Here is a 20812-nt window from a genome sequence, read left to right as displayed (position 1 = left end):
TATCTATACAAAACTTTAGAATAAACAATTTACAGGCTGTGCAACAAACTATAGGTATCATAACTCTTATGAGCATACCTCTTACACAGACGGTTCCAGCAGCATCGCACACACAAACAGCAGCATGGTTGACAACTTTACAGGCAGAGTTCTTTGTACATGGATTCCGTATCCCCTCACATGGATTTTGACATACTCCATTAACGCATGTATAGTCAGTGTGGCAGTTAGAATCTGTTTTACATTCAACATTTATGTCGGTGCTTAAGTTTATTGTCTCAGTCGTAGTTATAGTCATGTCGTAGGGGGTAGAGTCTGTCCATGCAGAAATATCAATATCTTTTTGTCTAGACGATAAACTTTCCATTGACGTGCTTAAAATGGATGAAACCGTTGACGGATATCGCGTTTTTTGTTTCTCATTTACTAAGCCATTTTCCGTATTTGTTACAATATTTGTTTCAGAATCAATGGATTTAGTTGTATGCGTCATATTATTAGGTGATGTATCAATAAAGATATTTTCGTTTGTATTAGATGTTTCTGTGGTACTTTTTAAGGTGGTAACTTTCATAGAATTGTCTACTGTAGCGGTGTAATCTATTGTACTAACAGTTATAGGTAATAATTCATCTTTATGTGTTTGTTCAGTACTTGAACTTATTTCAGTATTTTCACTTGTAGCAATTGTTTGAGTACTTTTAAAAGTGTGAGGCAATACGATATTATCGGTGGTAGGTCCTGTAAATTCATTTAGAAACAAATTATCCTCCACAGTTGTTTTGTCGGTTATCGTTGATGTAATAATATTATTGTCTTTATCAGTTTCATTGCTTTGGTATATTTTAGTACTTGAGATATTTTCACTGTTGGAATCAGTCATAGCGTAACCTGTCGTTGTTAGCATTTCCGTTGTTGTGCTTAATGGTTTAGTAATTAAGGTTAACAAAGTTGTTTTATTTTCATCGGTTTCTAAAGGTGTTTTCTCGGTTATTGTTGTAATAGGTATTGGCTCTTGAGTACTGGAGGTTTGTTTTACTTCAATTTCTGAAGAACTGACATCAGTACTGTACTCAGTTGTAGTTGTCATAATTCTTGTAAAAGGTTCTGAAGTCGCCAGAGTTGACAGTGTATCATTATCATTGGAGGAAATACCTTTATCAGTTAAGTCTGAATTTAAAGTTGTACTTTGAACTTTAGTTTCTTTTGGTAACGTATCACGATAATCTGATTTGTCATCGTTTGTATGATCGAATTTAATGGTGGTTGTTTCTAATTTAGTTGAAGGATAAAATGTGGTAAAACCATTTTCACCTGTAGATGTATGTTCCTCGTCCTGTTGTACTTTTGAAAAATCACGCGTAGAGATAAAATTGTCAATTGAATTTGTTGTAAATTTGTTTTCAGTATTTAGGCTTTCCTTTTCAGTAGTTGACAAGGAAAGCGTTTTTGCATCAAGTTCCGTATTTGACGTTACATATGAAGGAGTACTTGTAAGAGCATCCATATTCTGATTTATTGTTGCAACGTCATCCTTGGTTATATGGGGTACATTAATACTTTCTGTACTTGTTACACCAGTATTGGACATTGTTATTTGAGTTGTGGAATGTTTGTCAGGATTTAATGTAGTTGTAGAACTTTTGACTTCATTACTAAAGTCTGCTTTTACAGTCGAAAACATTGCAAGTGTGACATCTTCAGATTGTCTTCTATCGGATTCAGATTTAGTTGGTGTATATAACGGATTTCGAGTTACTATACCATCAATAGTAGGAATTTCTGTATCTAAGGAAGACCTACTCGGTACCACATCTTCAGGATTACTTGTAGTGCTAATGTTTTGCGGCTGCTGTGCTTCAGGTTTTGTACCTGTCATTTGCTGCAAATTTTCTGCTGGTAATCCAGTTGTTGATTGTAACAAGTTTGTGGTATTTATTTTACTACTCATAATATATGTTTCTGTTGTGGTTGTTTGACCAGATGAAGTTTCTGTACCTGAATTTAATTCATTTACCGTTTTCGTATCATTTTGATCTATGTGTCCGTAATCACTGGAAACTAACTTTTGTGTAGATTCAAAATTATTCGGTGTAGTATTCGTTGGTTCATCAGCGCTTATTGATTCGTTTGGTTCTAAATTAATGTTGCTTGTTTCCGTTGGTATGCTACTAGATATATCGGATTCAGTTAATTTGGACGTTAAAATGTTGTCTGTTGTAAAAACATTTTCCGTAATTTCTGTAAAAGAAACATCTGAATCATTCATATCAGTTATTATTGATTTAGTCGGTTTTGTCGCATCCGATGGCGTAAAAGTTGTCCTCAGAATATTATTATCAATTGTTGATTCAGTTCGACTATCTAAGTCTGTTATAATAAAATTGCTATCGGTTGATTTTGCCTCGTACGTTGGGGGTCTTGTATCGGTGTCAGTACTTTCAGCATGAACTGTAGATACTTTTGTAAACTCAGGTCTTTTAGTATTCAATTCCGTCACTATGTCACTATTCGACGTGACCTCTGTTGTTATTGTTTTACCAAAATTATCAGTTTCACTCGATGTTCCAGATTTTATATCGTAACTCGGTTCTTTTGTACCAGCAAATTGCACGCTATTAGAAGTTGTGCTTATCGTTGTATATCTTGGAGCAGTAGTGTCAGAACTGTATGAAACACCCAAATCTACAGTGTTTTCAGTTGTAATTACACTGAAATAGTTTTCAGTTAGTTCAGATGTGGATAGACGTTCTGTTGTTTTTGTAATAAATTCTTTTGTAGAGTCTTCTTTATCTAAATGTTCACCTTCCTTAGTGGTAATTGGTATTTCTGTTATTATTGGCTTTTCAGTTGATTTTACAGGGTTATGAGATGGAATATCGGTATTTATTTGAGTGCTACTTTCTAAAGGTTGTGTAACTGTTTCTGATATTGATGCATATTTTGACTCTGTTACAATATTCGTCGTATAGGTATTTATTTCAATGTTATCCGTATTTGTTGTTTTCAACGCAGTCGGCACAGTTGAATATTCTGTACTTGTTATTTCAATGTTTTTAGTCACATCTTTTGTATTTTCAAACAAAGCACTAACAGAAGACTCTGTGTTATAAGTTAAATCGTCGGAACTTGTGTATGTATTTGTTTGGAAAGGCGATTCAGTAACTTTTGTTTCTTTTGTATTATCCTGTGTGTTTGTGTTCATATTATTCATCACATCTGCTATATAATTAACTTCTGTTGTCGTTCTAATTGAAATATTATCTGGTATTCCTAGTGTAATTGTGTCATTTGTATCTATTTTATGTGTTTGTGTATCAATATGTTTTGTCTCTTCATCCCTATCAAACTTAGATCCTTTTTCAGTACTCAAATCTTCTACAGGGGTAGTATGTCCTGTCATCTTTGTGTCATACGTTGTAACTTCTGTCCCAACATAAATTCTACCCGTAGATGCTGTTGATGTTGTTTCAATTGTTGTTGTAAACGTTAACCTTTCATCACCTGTTTTACCGGTTGTCTGCATATTTACACTATTTTCGTTAGTAATAGGGCTTTCATAATAATCTGTTATACCTAGTGTAGGTGTATATTCCGTACTACTTTCGTGAAGTCCCTTTGTTACATCCTTACTATCCGTATATTTATTTCCTTCGGTGGTTGACATATCATTGAGATCCATTGTGTTAGTTGACATGAGATAAGTTGACACGCCTTCATTAATATCTTGAATATCCTTAAAAGGTGTAGTTTGTTCCCATTCCCTAGTATCCGCTGGCCTAATAGTGTTAATGTGGGTGTTCACATCTTTTTCAGAAGTCGTTTCTTTAATTGCAGAGTCTAAAAATGTATCAGTTGTTTTCTGCGCAATGTCATGCGTAACTATCGACTGGTCTGACGAAGATTCTGTTTCTTTAGCTATATAAGTGGACTCAGTATTATAAGTTAAAGTTGCTATATTAGCTTCAGTAGGCTTTGATAATAAATGTACTGTACTCGCATGTTCTGGCCTATTTGTGGTAAAATTACTTATCAAATCGACATCTGAGCTAGTTAGAATATTGATTTCAGTATTTGTTTTTAATGTAGGTTTTAAGTCAATTGTATCTGTATAATCGTCATCTTTTACAGTTGATTTCGTATCACTTACTATAATATCCGTATTTGTAAATGGACTATTTTCAGAAAATGCTGTAGTTGTCTCAGTTATAGACGTGTAATTTGAATAATTGACTTCCCCATGACTTGTTGTAAGTTCATCTGATTCAGTAATTCCTTTAGTAAATTCCGTTATTTTATTTTTAGTTTTTTCGGTAGAAACTGGCACACCACTCACAGCCTGTGTATAATCTGGACTTTGTGTACTAATATTAACAACTAAATCTGTATTTGTATTAATATTACTCGTTTCAGTTGTTGGTTGATTATCAAGTATTTCAGATGTTGTCATGTAGTTTGATTTTTGTGCGTACATATCTTTTACAGTTGTTTTTCCATCTAAAATTCCATGTTCAGTGCTAATTGAGTTATCACCTAGTACATTTGTAGGTAATTTTAATTCATTAGTTGAAGTAGAGACCATTTCGGGTGTCGATGTGTATGCAGAGCTTTCTGTATAAGCGCTAGTGGTGATTTTTTTCTTGTAATTGTCTGTTGTAGGTGATATAGTCGAGAATTCGGTATTAGTCCAATCCTTTGTGATATCCTTCTCATATGCTGTTTGTTCTGTACTTGGTGATTCATTATAAATCAATTGGTTAGTGGACATAATATCAATATGGGCATAGGAGGGTGCTGTTGTATATTTTGTATTAGTATAGGTGGTTGTCCGCTCTGGTATTTTTGTATTTTCGTCCTTTATTAAATCAGGTTCTGAAGTAATGTCAGTACTAACGGAACTCCTATAGCTAGGCGTTGTGTATGCCATTGTGGTATATTCATTATTTTCAGTAGCTTTAAATGTGTTTATGTCCTCTAAAGCAGGTTTTTTGTCATAACTTGGAAGTTCCTCAAATTTGCTTTTTGTTGTCTCTGTAATATATGTTTCTGTATAAGTGTAAATTTTACTGTCAGGTATTATTGTACTTACATCCGGGATGGTTGTATAATTTGTTTCATCCGATTCCGAAGTTGAATGTATTTCTTTAGTATAGTCGTGTGTACCTGTGACATCAGTAATATCTGAGTCAGTTCCTGATTTTGTAGTAGGCCATTCTTTTATTATTCTTTCAGTCGTCTTTGTGTTATATGCTGTAACATCATCTTCATAAGTGTTACTTTCAAAATGCTTTGTAGTTACTTCTGATGTTTTTGTATAGTGGGGCGTTTCTGTCGATCTGTCAATAATCAAATCTGGATTCAAGTGACTATCAATTGTAGCGGTAGTAGATTGATTATCAAATGATGTGCTTTTTGGATGTGTCTTATCTGGTTTTTCTTTTCCAGATTCATTAGGTACATACATATTTGTGTAATTATTGTGCATTTTTCTTTGGTTTTCAGGTGTTTTAACACTTTTATTATCATTGACTTGTTTTTGTGAACCACTTGTTTCCGTTCGTTTTGGGATAGGCTTAATAGTACTTTCGGAATGTATTGTACTACTACTCGGAACGAGTTCATACAAGTCTAATGTTGGCGGTGCTTTGTTTTCAATTAAATTCACTTCGGTCACTTCAGTACCATTACTTGTAGTTATCGAACTACTCGTTATAGTTTCATAAGTGTTAGTTTCACTAGATAAGGTCGTGGTACTTAGCAATGGTGATGTTGCCGTACTTTGATAAACTTTGCTTTCATCTTTATTGCCTAAGTCATTGGTAGCAGTGTCCCCCAAAGTTGATGTTGTCGTTTCACCTTCAGGTATGTATGTATTTGTTGTGTCACTAGCACTAGGCATTGTGGTAGTCGTTACAACATTCTCATAGTTAGTGTAAGTGTAATCAGTGTTTGTAACTAGAGTAGAGTCAGTCGTCATAGTATTGGAGTATGTTTCGGTTAGTGAAATGCTTTTAGTTTCTTCATCTGTTAATAAGAATGTAATAATATAATAGTTAATAAATAATAACATTAAAATCATTAAATGACAATTAATTTCCTCTATTAAAATATACCTCAAGACATGCAGATATTTAAATACCCTGAAGATTGACATTACCCAATAAAAGAAAAATAGAGTGTCGGAAAAGAAATAGAAATGAAATTAAGAAGTGAGAGATCATGCATGTAATCTCTTATCGGAAGTATATAGATAGAATATAAAGAAAAGATGCATGCAGGAGCAGATATTTAGAAGCCGTGTAATGTTTGTAACCTTTTTGAGCTTTAATGTAATAATTAGCTCAAAACACGTTTGAAGAAGCCTGAACCGTTTACTACTAAAGAAAAAACAGGAGTTATAATACAAATATCCTGATACAAGTTCTACACAAAAAATCGAATTCACTTGTCTGTCGGGTCTGCCGAATTATTAATAACCAGTACTTTGTGGCGTTTTATCGGACAAAATGGTACGCTGAAAATTATAGCAACAACCAGTTCAATTGGAGTTAGTTTTGCTATTCACATAAAATAAGATGTAGACTTCCTAGCAATATAGTAGGAGTCTACAGTATGTCTTATGTAGAGATATATTATAAATACAGAGCACAGTTTAACCAATACCGTTGTTCATCTTCATTTCACGTTGTCTTTAGATAAACACGGTAGGTAGTTTAATACATTAGCAAAGTTAAACTTTATTATTAGATAAATAGTATTAACCAGCGTAGATAATTTCGTTGTGTACTACTCACTTTCCATGCAAGCTCCTGAGAATGGATCGCAGGGGACTCCGGGTCGACAATGTGCGCAATTTGTTGGCGGCTTATCACCTGGGTTGAAAAAAAAATAATTATATAGGTATTTATTAAATATACCGATTTTATATTAAGTATCTTAGAACCAAAAAATCTGATGTTTTTACGATTACCAAACAATTTTCCTACGCTCATTACAAGTATAATGGTTTGTAATTTTACTCACACTTCATTAAATCGGGTTATGGAGAAAAGTATAATTCTGCCCTAATTTATAAATTGGTTAGGCTATTAAAAAAAGAACGAAATGTTTTAAATTGCATATAAAAATAATATCAAAATGTAGAAAGAAAAGTAAATAAGTAGTCATTTATTTTTTCACAGTATACTATTGCAGGATCATGAATATCAAGAGTAGTACGAGTACATTATACATATTACATACGTAGATACTTACCGTGTACACAGGCGCATCCATCGCACTGTGTATTGGGATATCTTGCGCAATCCGACGACGTTTGGCATTGACAGACTGGACGACAGAAAAAAAGCATATTAGTATATAATATAGATGGTAGCATTTTACATACTTAGGTTATCTCAAATAAACCTGTAAAATGTGCCTAAATTAGCCTTTATGTTTATAGGAACGCATAAAACACGAACCTTTAGAGCAAACTGGTTGGTGGTTGAGAACAGAGCAAGCCTGGCCGGCCGCGCAGGGGCCGCCTTGCGCGCACGGATCCGCGCAGCGCCCGCTCACGCACGCCAGCGTCGCCGCGCACTGTTCGTGCGCACTGCACTCTAACGCTGACACATCCAACGACATATGTTAGTTTATATTTAAAAGCCTAAAAATATGTCTAATAGTAAATACTATCATTTTTAAAATATTGCAATTTCAAAAATAACCGGTCATTTTATGACAAACAGATACAATATGAACATTGCGTAATTGCATAGGTCGTATGTTGCATGATTCTAATAGAACTGATTTCAGTAGAAGTAAAAAGTGGACAAGCAAAAATAGTTTCTAGTTCTCTTCACTCGTGCATTTAATACAATTGTACTACTACTAATATTTTTTAAATACACAAATAAGAATATACTTATAATAAAGGCAAAACTACAAACTTTCGGCAATGTCGTGCTATAACAATCACACATATAATTATGTATACATACAAACCGAAGACGATATTATTATTAATACAGTACGAGTATAAAGGCATTAAGGTAAAACGTTGCAAACTCTGTCTCGTGGCAGTTTTGTTGCATTGTTATGTCATGTATAAGCGTTAAATGCGTTAGAAGTCAATAGCACCAGCGCAACAGCCACCAAAATGATTAAAATGTAAATGAACTATGTACACATATAGAAATACCATGCGTAAACTACCTGTTCTAGAAGAAGTTCAAACTGTGGAAAAATCTATGTGAACATGCTAGAAAACAAGAAAGAAACAAGAGAGCCGCATCAAGTCATAAAGTAGAAAATATCATTTCCTGCAATATGAAGAAAAATATTAAGATTTATTCAAGACGACCATAATGTATTCTAATGTATGGTAATATTCATTTGTTTTTTGTTAACGGCAAAATTACCTTTAATGCAGCCATGATTTTCGTCATGTATAAATCCACTTGGACAAAACTTGCATACAGGATGATGATCTTCTACTGAACATGGCGCTTCGCCGCATGCTCCTTTACAAGGATCTTTGCATTGAAAATCTTTACATGCTAAATTTTGTGGGCATCCATTATCTCTTAAACATATTGACACAGTTGGATGACAGTCTTCGACACAGACGCACATGACACGATGTTCTACTACCTCACATTGCTTTCCTTTAGGACACATAGGTTCTCTTGATGCTAAACAAGGATTGACGCATTTTGAGTTACGACAAACCGCATTTGACGGACATTGTTCATCTCTTACACATTCAGCGTGTTCTGGCGCACATGTCAATTCGCCTTTCTCGTTAAGTGCAAATCCATTTCGGCATACACAAACAGGTGTATGATCTCTGACTTCACATTTCTGGTTTCGCCGACAATTCTGGTAACCTACGCAAGGGTTACGGCACTGATTTGTGCTAAGGTCACATGCTAACTTAGAAGGGCAAGGCTTAGTATCGGAGCAAGTGAATGTAATGTTCGCGTCAGCCGTAGGTTTACACGTGGGATCGAGTCGGCAAGAGAGTCGAGGCTGGCCCACGTAGCATTGCGGGCAAGAGCACTGGGCGCGGTGCATCACGGACACGCAGAGTGCGTCCTCGCCGCACACGCCACGCACCGTGCAAGGGTCGACACAGTGCAAGCTCAAACAGGCTTTGTCTACAGGACAATCCTTGTCACTCGTGCATTCGATACCTAGGAAGATGTGAAAGAAGAAAGCAGAGTCGAAAGAGCTGTACCTTCAGCCGCGAAGAGGAAACTTTCTCACGAGACAGTGCATGCTTTTTGAAACTGATAGTTTATGACCAGAGATATATAACGGTATATTATAATACAAGCGATATGTACATGAAGCCGAACAAAATGTTACTGACTGTATTCAAGCACGAACGGTGAGAATGCTTCCACTAAACTCAATATTTATAATTTAAAGTACAAAGATGTTACGCACATAATTAATTAGTAAATTGATAACATTTTTGTACTCTTACGCAACATGTTAAAATTGTGAGAATCTACATATTTTTACAATTCAAGTATTCTTGAAAGAGATCCTGTGCCATTTATATTATTTTTAATCAGTTACTGTACATTGCTTTACAATGTATGTACATAAAGTGAGATTCTTTTTGTAAGACGTGAGAAAATATTTTCATAGCTTTGAAGTAAAGACCTACTAAGTAACTATAACATTAGAATTTTCAAATAATTATGAAAAGTCATGTATGAGATCTTTTCTCGTGCATTTTTACATATGTCAGATATAATGATGAGTTAATCAAATTCTACTTACTGGTGTGACACTCTATATCTGCTTGACCTTCTGTTCCAGGAATACAACGGCACACAAATTCTGCACCTTCTCTTAAACACTCTCCATTTACGCCACATCCCGTTGTACGACAATCAACTACACTACGTTCAAGGGCGCCTGCAATAAAGTATGTTTTTATTTGTAAGGAATGGCATAAAATACTATAAAAATTTAATAACCCCAACAAGTATTAAAAACAATTTATAGTTATGGATTATTATTACTTACATTCTATGTTGGGATCGCCATTTGGATAATTCCGTGGGCAATAGCAATGCGGCTCTCCATTTGACCCAACACGACATTGAGCGTTAGTGCCACAGGTTTTACGAGCACATGGAGCCATCGTGCCACAGAAGCACTGTTTTTGAGGATTTCCCGCACATCCAGGTGGGCAAGTGCACTCATAACTTCCATCGTCAAGATCTCGACAACGAGAATTGATCCCACAAGGATTGCGTAAACAACTACCGGCAGCAGGTTTTGAACATTCAATTTTTGGGTTTCCTATATAATTTGGAGGACACGCACATTGTGGACTTCTATTAACAGACCTACAAATAGCGTTTATGCCGCAAGAGCCAAGACAAACATTTTTACATTTACCCTCTGAAGTACATTCTTCGTCGAGTGTGCAGTCTTCATCTTTTAAGCATTCGTAGGGTTTGCATTCTTTAGTAGGATCTCCTGAGAAACCACTCGGACAACTACAAACGGCTCTATGACGTGTTGCCAAGCAAAGAGCGTTTTTCCCACAAGAACTGTCTCGGCACGATGGTATGCACAATTTAGAAGAGCAAAGCATGTCGTCGCCGCAATCTCTGTTATTGTTACATCCTGGGACGCATGTTCCATGCATACATATTTGTCTTTCAGGGCATTTATTTCTGGTGGAACACAATTTTCTGCAACCTCCATTAACACATTTTTCACCACAACTGCAGTCGCTATTGTCTTCACAGAGTGAAATACAGTATCCACTTTCGTCACATGGACAGAAGCCATCACACTGCAAGTTCTTTTTCTTACATTCCACGAGCGGATTGCCCGTGTAATTACCAGAACAACTGCATTGGGCACGATGATTTAATACAGAGCATTCGGAGCAGATGCCGCAACTTGAACCATCCTTACAGGGATCTGTATATAGAACATTCATAGTTAACTTTAAAATAATAGGCACCTAGTAATTTTATACGTAATTCCTGATTCAAATGCTTCATTCTTACCTTTACATTGTCCATTCAAACACGCCTGGTTACTGTCACACGCATTGTCATCGCGACAGCCTTGCTTGCAAATTCTATTTTCACAAATGTGGCCCTCGTTGCACGTATCATCGCTATTACACACAACTCTACATATTCCGCGAATACATTTTTCATTTGATAAACATACGACGTCACTAAAAATATTTGAAAATAAATGTAATACAATATTATTAGTATGCATTTTTTAGTATACTATAGTATTAAATATGTGTATTCAAAATAAGCATACCTTCGACAAGTTGGATAACAAGAGTCTCCATAACAAGTAAAGCCCTCGGGACAACTTTTGTTGGCATCACAGAGTGACGTGACTCGTCTGCATACTGATTTCGGATCTCCAACAAGAGTTTTAGGACACGAACATACTGATTGATGGTCTTTTGTATTGCACAAAGCGTTAGCTCCACATGCAGCAGGTTCTGTACAAGGATCGACACACTGCCCAGATATGCAGGCGAGCTGGTTAGAACAATGAGAGTTCGATCTGCATCCTGTGACACACACTCTCCCGTCACATACTTCGTCATCAGAACAATGTTCGTCTGAAGTGCAGGCATATCGACACACTCCTGAGTCACAACGTTCGCCTTGTAAGCACTCTGTTCCCTCAACTCCGCAAGCTGGTCTACAGCGATCGTCTTCACATCTCCACCCATTAGCACAATCTGTGTGCATGCGACAGTTGAGGGAAGGTGCGCGAACACACCCGATGTTAGGTGTTGGATTTGGTATCAAACCATCTATACATGAACACAACGCTTTGCGATCTACTACTGAACACAGAGCATTCGGACCGCAAGGGCTGATGTCACTAGCGCATGAGTTTTGACAATAGTTGTTCTTGCAAAGTTCCTCCGGTCCACAATCATCATCTTGCCTGCACCCGAATTGGCAGCTGTTCGATAAACATATGTGCCCGAGGAAACAGTCGTTATCTACACGACAGGTCACTGCAATAAAGAAATAATGTAATTATTGATATTTTAATTCAATGAAATGTACGACTAATATATATTAATTGATAAGATTATACAATACATACATAGGCATACGCCTTTAGAACACCTTTCGTTTGTAGCGCATTCTTCGTCCGCATTGCAACGAGGTACACACATAGAATTTTGACATGTGTGGCCATCTTCACATTCTCCAGCAGCTCCACATAATCTTGGAACTATGAAATAATGTAAATTAGCAAATATTTCTTCATAAAATTATTCCATATCTTCTGTTCATATCCGCTAAAGCTTTTAATACTTACTTCTAACACACTCTACATCCTGATTCCCAGTAAAACTATAGGGGCAGCTACATATCACAACATGATTTTCCGATTTGCATAATGCATTTAATCCACACGACTTTTCTAACTCGCAAGGGTCTGTACACTGTCCGTTAATACATTTTTCCTTAGAATCACATTCTTCGTCGACGAGACACAAACCTAAAAACGATTATATACAATTAAAAATTTAATAAATAATTATTATGAAAATAATGTCTTACAATAATTAATAAATAATATTTGATTACCTTGACAAATTCCTTTACGACAATATTGTTCTTCTTGACAATCTGTTTTGCTTTTACACGTCACTTCTCGTAGACGACATCCTTTTTCACTCATAGCATTACCCACGTATCCAGGTTTACATTTACATTGACCAGAATGCCTTGCCGCTACACATTCAGCGTTAGGGCCACATTTATAATTTTCACATGCATCTAAAAGGGATATTAATTTTAAATAATTTAAGTCAAAGTATTATTCAACCAAAAATATTCTTAGTTTCTAATGACATTTAAAATAATTTCCAAACAAATATTATAGTTACCTGTGCACTTTCTTACACCATCAATGACAGTACAACGTGCTACAGCTGGACAATCTCTGTTAAATCTGCATTCTGGAGCTTTATGACATCCTTCGTCGTAAGGATTTCCTACAGTTTCAGGTGGGCATGCACATGTTGCTTTATTTCTGGTATTTTTGCATTCAGCTCCATTTCCACAAGGGTTGCTCTCACACCAGTTAATTTCTTTGCATCCTGTTTTTGGATCCCCAGTATAACCAGGTTGACAGTAGCATACATGTTTGTGCTTTTCAGATGAGCAAATCGAATTATCGCCACAGTCATTTTGAGCTAAACATGCTATTTTGCACATATTATTGTCACAAAATTTGTCTTCTGTACAGTCGTTATCCCTATCACACTCCTTCTTTTTGCAACCTTGTAGTGGATCTCCAAAGAAACCATCCTTACACGAACATATTGGTTGATGAGATTTACTAATGCAGACTGCATTTCGACCACATGGGTGATGATCACATAGTTTAGTACACTGTGGGATTCCATTTTTTCCAGTAGAACATTCCTCGTCATCTACGCAGTCCTCGTTCGTGTTGCATTGAACTTCTTTTATGCATATTCTATTTGAACAAAAATAGGAGTCTGGACATGTGCCATTAGAATTGCACGTTAGCCTACACGTATCTTGAATACATATTTGATCATTTAAACATTCTCGTGAATTTTTACATAAACCTGAAAGCAACATTTTCGTGATTATTATTAAAGATAGTACCCTAAAACTATACCGAAATATATGCTTGGTTACACAAGAAAACTTTATTAAAAAAGAGTATTTTATAATTATATATTTCTTATACAATAAGAAAAAGTCTAACCTTATAAAATGAATAATTTAAGGTATATATGTGTACACATATGTGTAATAACGCAATGTCACAAAAAGTTTACTTACTGACACATAAGTTGTCTACGCATTTAGTACCAGACGAGCATCTACTGTCATCAGTACAATATTGAAGTGGCACACATCCAAGTACTGGGTCACCGGTATATCCAGATGAACAAGAACAATGTCCAACATGGTTTCTGGATAAGCAATTAGCATTTCTTCCACAAGCACGAGGAATGCTGCACGAATCTTTACATTTATTATTAACGCATGCTTCTTCTGATGGACAATCAGCGTCTTTCGTGCACTCATATTTAATGCATTTCTTATAAGGATCACCCTGGCTGTCTGGAGAGCATTCGCAAACGGGATCATGGTTATCAACAACACATACAGCATTTTCACCGCATGGTGAATCAGCACATGGGTTTATACAACGATTCTCATGGCATTTCGTTTTCTCAGTACAGTCATGGTCCGAGAAACATTCTCCAGGCATTCTACAATTTTCTGTATTTGTATCTAAAATCGTGCCATTCACGCAATCACACGAAAACGAACCAGGTGTATTTGAACATTTTGCGTTAAGCGGACAGGGATGTTTTGAACATTCATCGATATCTTCACATTGATTATTCACTAGTTCGAATCCTATTGGACAAGTGCAAGATACCTTATGATCTTCTATCTTGCAACTGCCGGCCCGACAAACAGAATCATCGCATTTATCTGTAAAACAATAATTGAAATAAGCGTGAAGTTTTAATAAAGTATTACAATGTACCTAATTACATATTATAAAAAATATTTTACCTGTGCATTTGTTAATTCTACTGTTGCAGTATTTATCATTTTCACAATCCGTATCTTCAACACATTCCACCTTAAAGCAGCCTATTTTTTTATCGAAGGGATTACCTAGGTAACCTTTTTCACAGGCACACGTTACTCTATGTTTAGTAACGGTACAAATCGCGTTATATCCACATGCATTTGTTTGACAGGGATTGGAACATTTTCCTCTTATACATGCAAGAGAATCTTCGCACTGGCCGTCTCGCCTACACTGATTAGGAAGCAAACAACCAGTCTTATACGGATCACCGACGGCTCCAGTGGGACAAATGCATTTATACGATCCCAGCGAATTTATACATTGTGCTGATGGGTGACATGGGTTGAAGAAGCATTCGTCTACGTCGTTGCACTCATCATTTATTAGTTCGAATCCAGGTAAGCAGTTGCATACACTGGAATTACATTGTTGATTATTAAGACAGTCCGAATCAGATTTACAGCCAGGTATGCAAATTCCGAAGCTACAATGTTCCCCGTGCAGACAATTACTACTTGAATGACATATTTTGTGGCACTTATTGTCACTACATGTTTCACCTATCGCACAGCCGGTATTATCTTTGCATGGTACTTGACATAAGAAACCAATGCACATGTGATCGGGTGGACATTCAGCTGTTCTTATACATGAAGATGTTTTCCTTACGCAACCTTGTTGAGCTGATGGAGTGCCTTCAAATCCAAGTGGACATTCACATACAGTGTTGTGATTCTTTCGGGAGCAAATGGCGTTTGGACCGCAGGTTCTAGTAGCCAGACAAGGATTTACACATTTGTTATTAACACACGCCTCTTCACTTGGACAATCTTCATTACTTCTACATCCTATTAAACATTGACCTCCTATACAAGCTTGTCCTATACTGCATTGTGTGTGCTGACTACACTGTGTTATACAGAAATTTTTAATGCAGACGTCGTTTGCATCACAGTGGCTAGAATTTTTACAAGCAGTAAAGCACTGCCCATTATGACATATATCACTACCACAGTCTAATTCGTCTGTACAGGCGATAAGCTTCTTTTTACACCCGTTGCTGCCCTGAATATTTTCATAACCTTCTGGACATAAACAGATTGCCTTTCTGTCTACTATCTTACATAATGAATTTATGCCACAAGCTCTATCACATGGATTAACGCAATTCCCTTCAATACAAACAGCTGTTTCAGGGCAATCTAAATTTCCTTTCGGACACTGACTTTGTTTACTACATCCCTCTTTCTGGGGGTCCCCAATGTATCCTGGGGGGCAGCGACAATTAAACGATGTAAGACGTGGTTCACAGATAGCCGTGGGATGACAAGGATTTGGATCACAAACTTCTACTTTTATACAACCAATTTCTGGTACAGGATCGGGGTTATATCCAGTAGGACATTGGCAGGTACTTTTATGATTGTCAGGTATACATACTGCATTATCGCCACAGGAGTGTTCATTACATACATTTATACATTTGTGTGTCATTCGGTTACATAACTCGTGTGGCAAGCAATCTATATTATATATACAAGGAACAGATTGACATCCTTTTTCTAGATCATTTGGGTTTCCTGTAAATGGACCTGATGGACATTGGCATTGTGCGACATGATTATTTGTAACACATAACGCATTCGGACCGCAGATGACTTGTTGACAAGCAGGTACGCATTTTTTATATGTTCCCAGGTTTTTACATACTTCACTTTCTCGGCATTGAGCATCATCTGTACATTGATTTTTATTGATTGCTATGCAACCATCACGGTCATTAGGATTACCTACAAATCCATCGGAACATTCACATTGGCTTTTGTGATTTTTCGTAACACATTTTGAATTTTGTGGACACGTAAAAACTGAGCAAGTATCAATGCACTTTTTCACTCCAAGGACATCTTTTTGACAAGATCTATTGTCATCACAATCCACATCTTCTTGGCAATTAGGAGTAGATGGTTGCTCGCATGTTGAAGTAACAGGATTCCATAGAAAATCATCTTTGCAATCGCAACGGGCGCTATTGTCTACGACTCTACAAATTTCGTTGGCACCACAAGCTATGGTGGAACATAAATCCAGACATCTGTTAGTCGAACCATCAACTGGAACACATATTTGCGATTCTGTACAATCACTGTTTACGTTACATTCGACCACATTAGGCTCCTTCGGTAGTAAATGACAGCCTGATTTAACATCACTGGGTTTTCCCACATAGCCTTCCGTACAAATACAATGTGCTTGATGATTAGCACTAACGCATAATGAGTTGGGTCCACATTGGATTTTACTGCAAGAGTCTACGCATTTACGAGTTGATTTACTTATTTGGAAACAAATTTCTGAATCTTTACAATTGACATCTGTCACGCATTTATTGTCAATACTGCATCCTTGGGATAAATCGTGAGGATTACCAATGTGACCTGGAAGACATACGCATCTTCCTTCTGTACAGACGGATTTCGGACCGCACATCATTGTTTTACAAGTATCTACACATCTGGACTTTTCACATATGAATCCATCCGGACAAGTGGTATTATGCGAACAAGTGCAAATATTTCCGTCGGTACATTTAGCTATTGAAATTTGGGTACATAATTCGTACGGATTACCAACATATCGGCTTTTGCATATACAACTAAAGCTGCCAGGAGTGTTTATGCAAATGGCATTTTCAGCGCAAGGTCTTGAACTGCACTCATCAATATCTATGCACTGTAAATTTGGATTTCCGATGTATCCTGGAGGACACAAGCATTCTACGTGTGATTTAGTTTGTTGACAAACAGCGTTACCACCACAGGTGGTTGTTGCGCAAGTAATTTGCCTGCGTGGTAAACATTTGGAATAAGGATTTCCAGTATAGCCTTTGTCGCATTTACAGGTATTGATTTGGCCATAAATACAGTGGGCGTTTTGACCGCATCCAGGTTCACAGATTGGAGGAGCAACAGCTGTAACAAATGAATCATTATTAGATTAATTAGACAGTGCTGAAATAAAAAAAAAACAATTTCTATTATACTTACTTATGTTCATCAATTTATTAATGTAAGGATTTGTATCAAAATCCCGCCAATACACAACTAACTATAATATCTAGTAAGACTAGCATAAAAATAAAAATATATATATACTTACGTGGCATACATAACAAATCTGGGTTTCCTACGAAAAATGAATTGCAAACACAACGACCGCTGTCTTCGTTGCACGACGCTCCTATACCACAGACTACGCCCTCACAGCGCTGTCGACATCGGCCCGCTATGCACGTTAGTGGGTTTTCACAAGGTAAGCCCGGCCCACACACATCTCGTCTGCATGCCCCACCAGGGAAAGGATTTCCTACCATTCCTTCAGGACAAACACAAGTAGGTCCCGTTTTTGATATTATGCATTGAGCAGCCGGGGCGCATGAATAATTGTCGCAACCTTAAACAAATGTTCAAATATATTGTTGATGTTCTAAATAATATATTTAGGCGAGTATTACATTAAAACAACGCAAAAAGTTCTTACCTGATATGCACTTTCCTCCTTCAGGCTTTGTATACCCAGGATTGCAGCGACACCATGCAGCATGGTTATCAACTTCACAAAAAGCATTAAGTCCGCATAATACAGTAGAACACGGAGATACACATGCACGATTCAAGCACGCAAGATTATTGGGGCAGTCACTGTCTTGATTACATAATTGTTTTTGGGATGGTCCTTCTTCAACAGTACCTGAAGAGTAAAGAAATGTTAAAAAAAAATCTTATCAAGACTATTGGAATATATATAAGATAAAAAAAACTGTTTTTACTTACAGCCGCCTTTATAAGGATCGCCGACCATATTTTGAGGGCATACGCACTGATATCCGCCTTTTTGATCATGGCATATGGCTCCATATGCACAAGGAGCGCTGTGACATTCATTTCTATTAGTGCAACCTGTATAGGCATCTCCCTCGTATCCAGGCATGCACATACATTTCGGTGGATCACTCGGTGTACATTTAGCGTTAATCCCACAAACAAACCTCTCACAAGGACTTTTACATTTTTGCCCATCTGTAACGTCTAAATAAAACGGTGGTGGGCATACACATTTACCTGGCTGTATGCATTTCTCATTAGCAAAGCAATCTGTATCGCTAATACAACGTTTTTGGTTCAAACTGCATTGTCCGGAAATTGGATCTTGACCGTAACCCGATGGACATTTACAAGTAAACGATCCAGGTGTATTTATACATTCAGCGCCGAAACCACAAGCGGGTTGCCCAGAAATACATTCATTAATATCTTCACAAGCGCCATCAGCAGTATGGGAATAGCCAGCCGGACAAGCACAATAACTTACTCCATCAGATATCATTATACATTCAGCTCCTTTTTCGCATTTGTTATCTTTACTGCAGCCAGCGAGTACACAATTTCCGTCAACTACTTTATATGGTGGTTGGCACTGACAATTTATGTCACTACATATTTCACAGAGATTGTACGGATTGCCTCCGTATTCCGATGGACATTTACATTCATAACTGCCTGGTAAATTTTTGCAGATAGCATTCAAACCGCAAGGAGTTCGCCCATGCTGTGTACACTCATTTATATCTTCACATAAACCAGTTTCTTTATTGCGTACAAATCCTTGGGAACAGATACAAACATTTTCACCGTCGTGTGGAATACATTGTTCACCTTGTGGGCATGGATTAATATTACTGCATTCGTTTGGTTTTTTACTCCCTACACATCCGTCAATATATGGATCTCCGGTAAAACTTCCTGGGCATTCGCATTGAAATTGTCCCGGCAGGTTTTTACAAACAGCTCCTAAAGCACAAGGGTTTGCGTCACATTCATTGATATCCTGGCAGCCAGTTGGAGATTTTGGATCTCCAGTAAATCCACTTTTACACAGACATTGAGCTATTTGTTCATTTAGGAGACATTCAGAATTACTTCCACACTGTAATGTTTCGCATGGATCTGCAATATAATACAAACATATTTAATAAAAGTAATAACAATTAATGTATGCAGACTGACATATAATTATTTTATGACATGATAATTTACTTACGGCGACATTCATTTCCAACGTTTGGTTCTGGACACACACATTTTGCGTGGGCATCACATAAAGCATTTCCAGGACACTCATTATCAGATTTGCAAGTAAGTATTTCCGAACATCTTACTCTAGCGTCTGGATCTGGAACCGTTCCTTCGGGGCATTTACAAGAGAAGGAACCTTCGTGGTTGTTACATTCGGCTCCAACTCCACATGTATTTTCGATCTGACATTCGTCTATATCCAAACATTGTTTAAAAGCGTCTCCTGTATAACCATCGGGACATTGACATGTAAAACTGCCCAATGTATTGCTACAACGAGCATTTGGACCGCATCGCCCAACTTGTCCTAAAGAAGTATCACATTCATCTATATCAATACACCCGGCGGCTATATCATTTGGATCAAACGTCCAACCTTCGTCGCATACGCAATAGGCGTCGGTGCCATCAGGTTTGCAGTAAGAATGTTCACCACATTTTACATCTTCGCATGGTGCTCTACATGGTACTTCTGGTGGTGATCCAATAAATCCATGTATGCATTCACAGCTAAAACTCCCTGGTGCATTAACACATATAGCATTTTCTCCGCATTTTGAACTAATACTGCATTCGTCAATGTCGACACATATTGACCCTTTGGCGTCAAATCCTTGTTTACAAAAGCACTGGTCGTCAATACATTCCGCATTATTTGTGCAATCGAAATTTGACTTACATAACGTTTTTACATCAATCTGTAAAAAAAGATTATTAAGTAACACTTGTAAAATGAATAGTTAAAATAAATAGTAGCGAAAGTTATGTACCTGTTCACAAGCTATCTGAGGGTCAGGTTTAGCTCTATATCCTTGCGGGCAAATACAGTTATATCCTGGAGCAGCATTCTCGCAAATGGCATGCGATCCGCAGGGCCGCTCGAGTGTTTCACACTCATCTACATCACGACATCCGCCGGTAACACTAGCATCTCCCGTGTATTCGGGTTCACAGGTGCAAATGAAGCTGCCCACTGTATTTGTGCACACAGCATGCTCACCGCAAACTGGCTCGCTACTCTTACATTCATCCACGTCTGGTATAAAAAACAACTCATATCTTATTATAATTGC

At 37.1% G+C, this 20812-nt stretch overlaps 1 protein-coding gene across 6 annotated transcripts in view; it reads right to left on the bottom strand.

The window, feature by feature from the left end:
• Positions 1-20812, bottom strand: part of LOC140753454 (uncharacterized) — a 106348-nt gene that overhangs the window by 59021 nt on the left and 26515 nt on the right. For 2 of the 6 annotated variants that reach the window (XM_073088059.1, XM_073088061.1), the window contains exons 9-28: positions 20510-20775; positions 19705-20437; positions 18438-19610; positions 18145-18354; positions 17764-18057; positions 14583-17576; positions 13833-14498; positions 12902-13612; positions 12600-12791; positions 12328-12510; positions 12109-12240; positions 11296-12016; positions 11025-11200; positions 10024-10935; positions 9775-9912; positions 8403-9176; positions 7464-7607; positions 7255-7329; positions 6795-6872; positions 79-6024 (exon numbers count right to left, since the gene is read on the bottom strand). In XM_073088059.1, coding sequence (XP_072944160.1) covers positions 79-6024; positions 6795-6872; positions 7255-7329; positions 7464-7607; positions 8403-9176; positions 9775-9912; positions 10024-10935; positions 11025-11200; positions 11296-12016; positions 12109-12240; positions 12328-12510; positions 12600-12791; positions 12902-13612; positions 13833-14498; positions 14583-17576; positions 17764-18057; positions 18145-18354; positions 18438-19610; positions 19705-20437; positions 20510-20775 — 16518 coding nt within the window. The remainder of the gene's footprint in view (positions 1-78; positions 6025-6794; positions 6873-7254; positions 7330-7463; positions 7608-8402; positions 9177-9774; positions 9913-10023; positions 10936-11024; positions 11201-11295; positions 12017-12108; positions 12241-12327; positions 12511-12599; positions 12792-12901; positions 13613-13832; positions 14499-14582; positions 17577-17763; positions 18058-18144; positions 18355-18437; positions 19611-19704; positions 20438-20509; positions 20776-20812) is intronic. The other 4 variants (XM_073088062.1, XM_073088063.1, XM_073088060.1 and 1 more) reach the window with 3 other exon arrangements.

The sequence above is a fragment of the Epargyreus clarus genome, unplaced genomic scaffold, assembly GCF_041222505.1.
Source record: "Epargyreus clarus isolate Ecla_fem2 unplaced genomic scaffold, WU_Ecla_fem_2.2 ptg000026l, whole genome shotgun sequence".
Lineage (NCBI taxonomy): Eukaryota > Metazoa > Arthropoda > Insecta > Lepidoptera > Hesperiidae > Epargyreus > Epargyreus clarus.
Note: the sequence above shows the minus strand (reverse complement) of the source record. Positions and strands in the feature narration are given on the sequence as shown.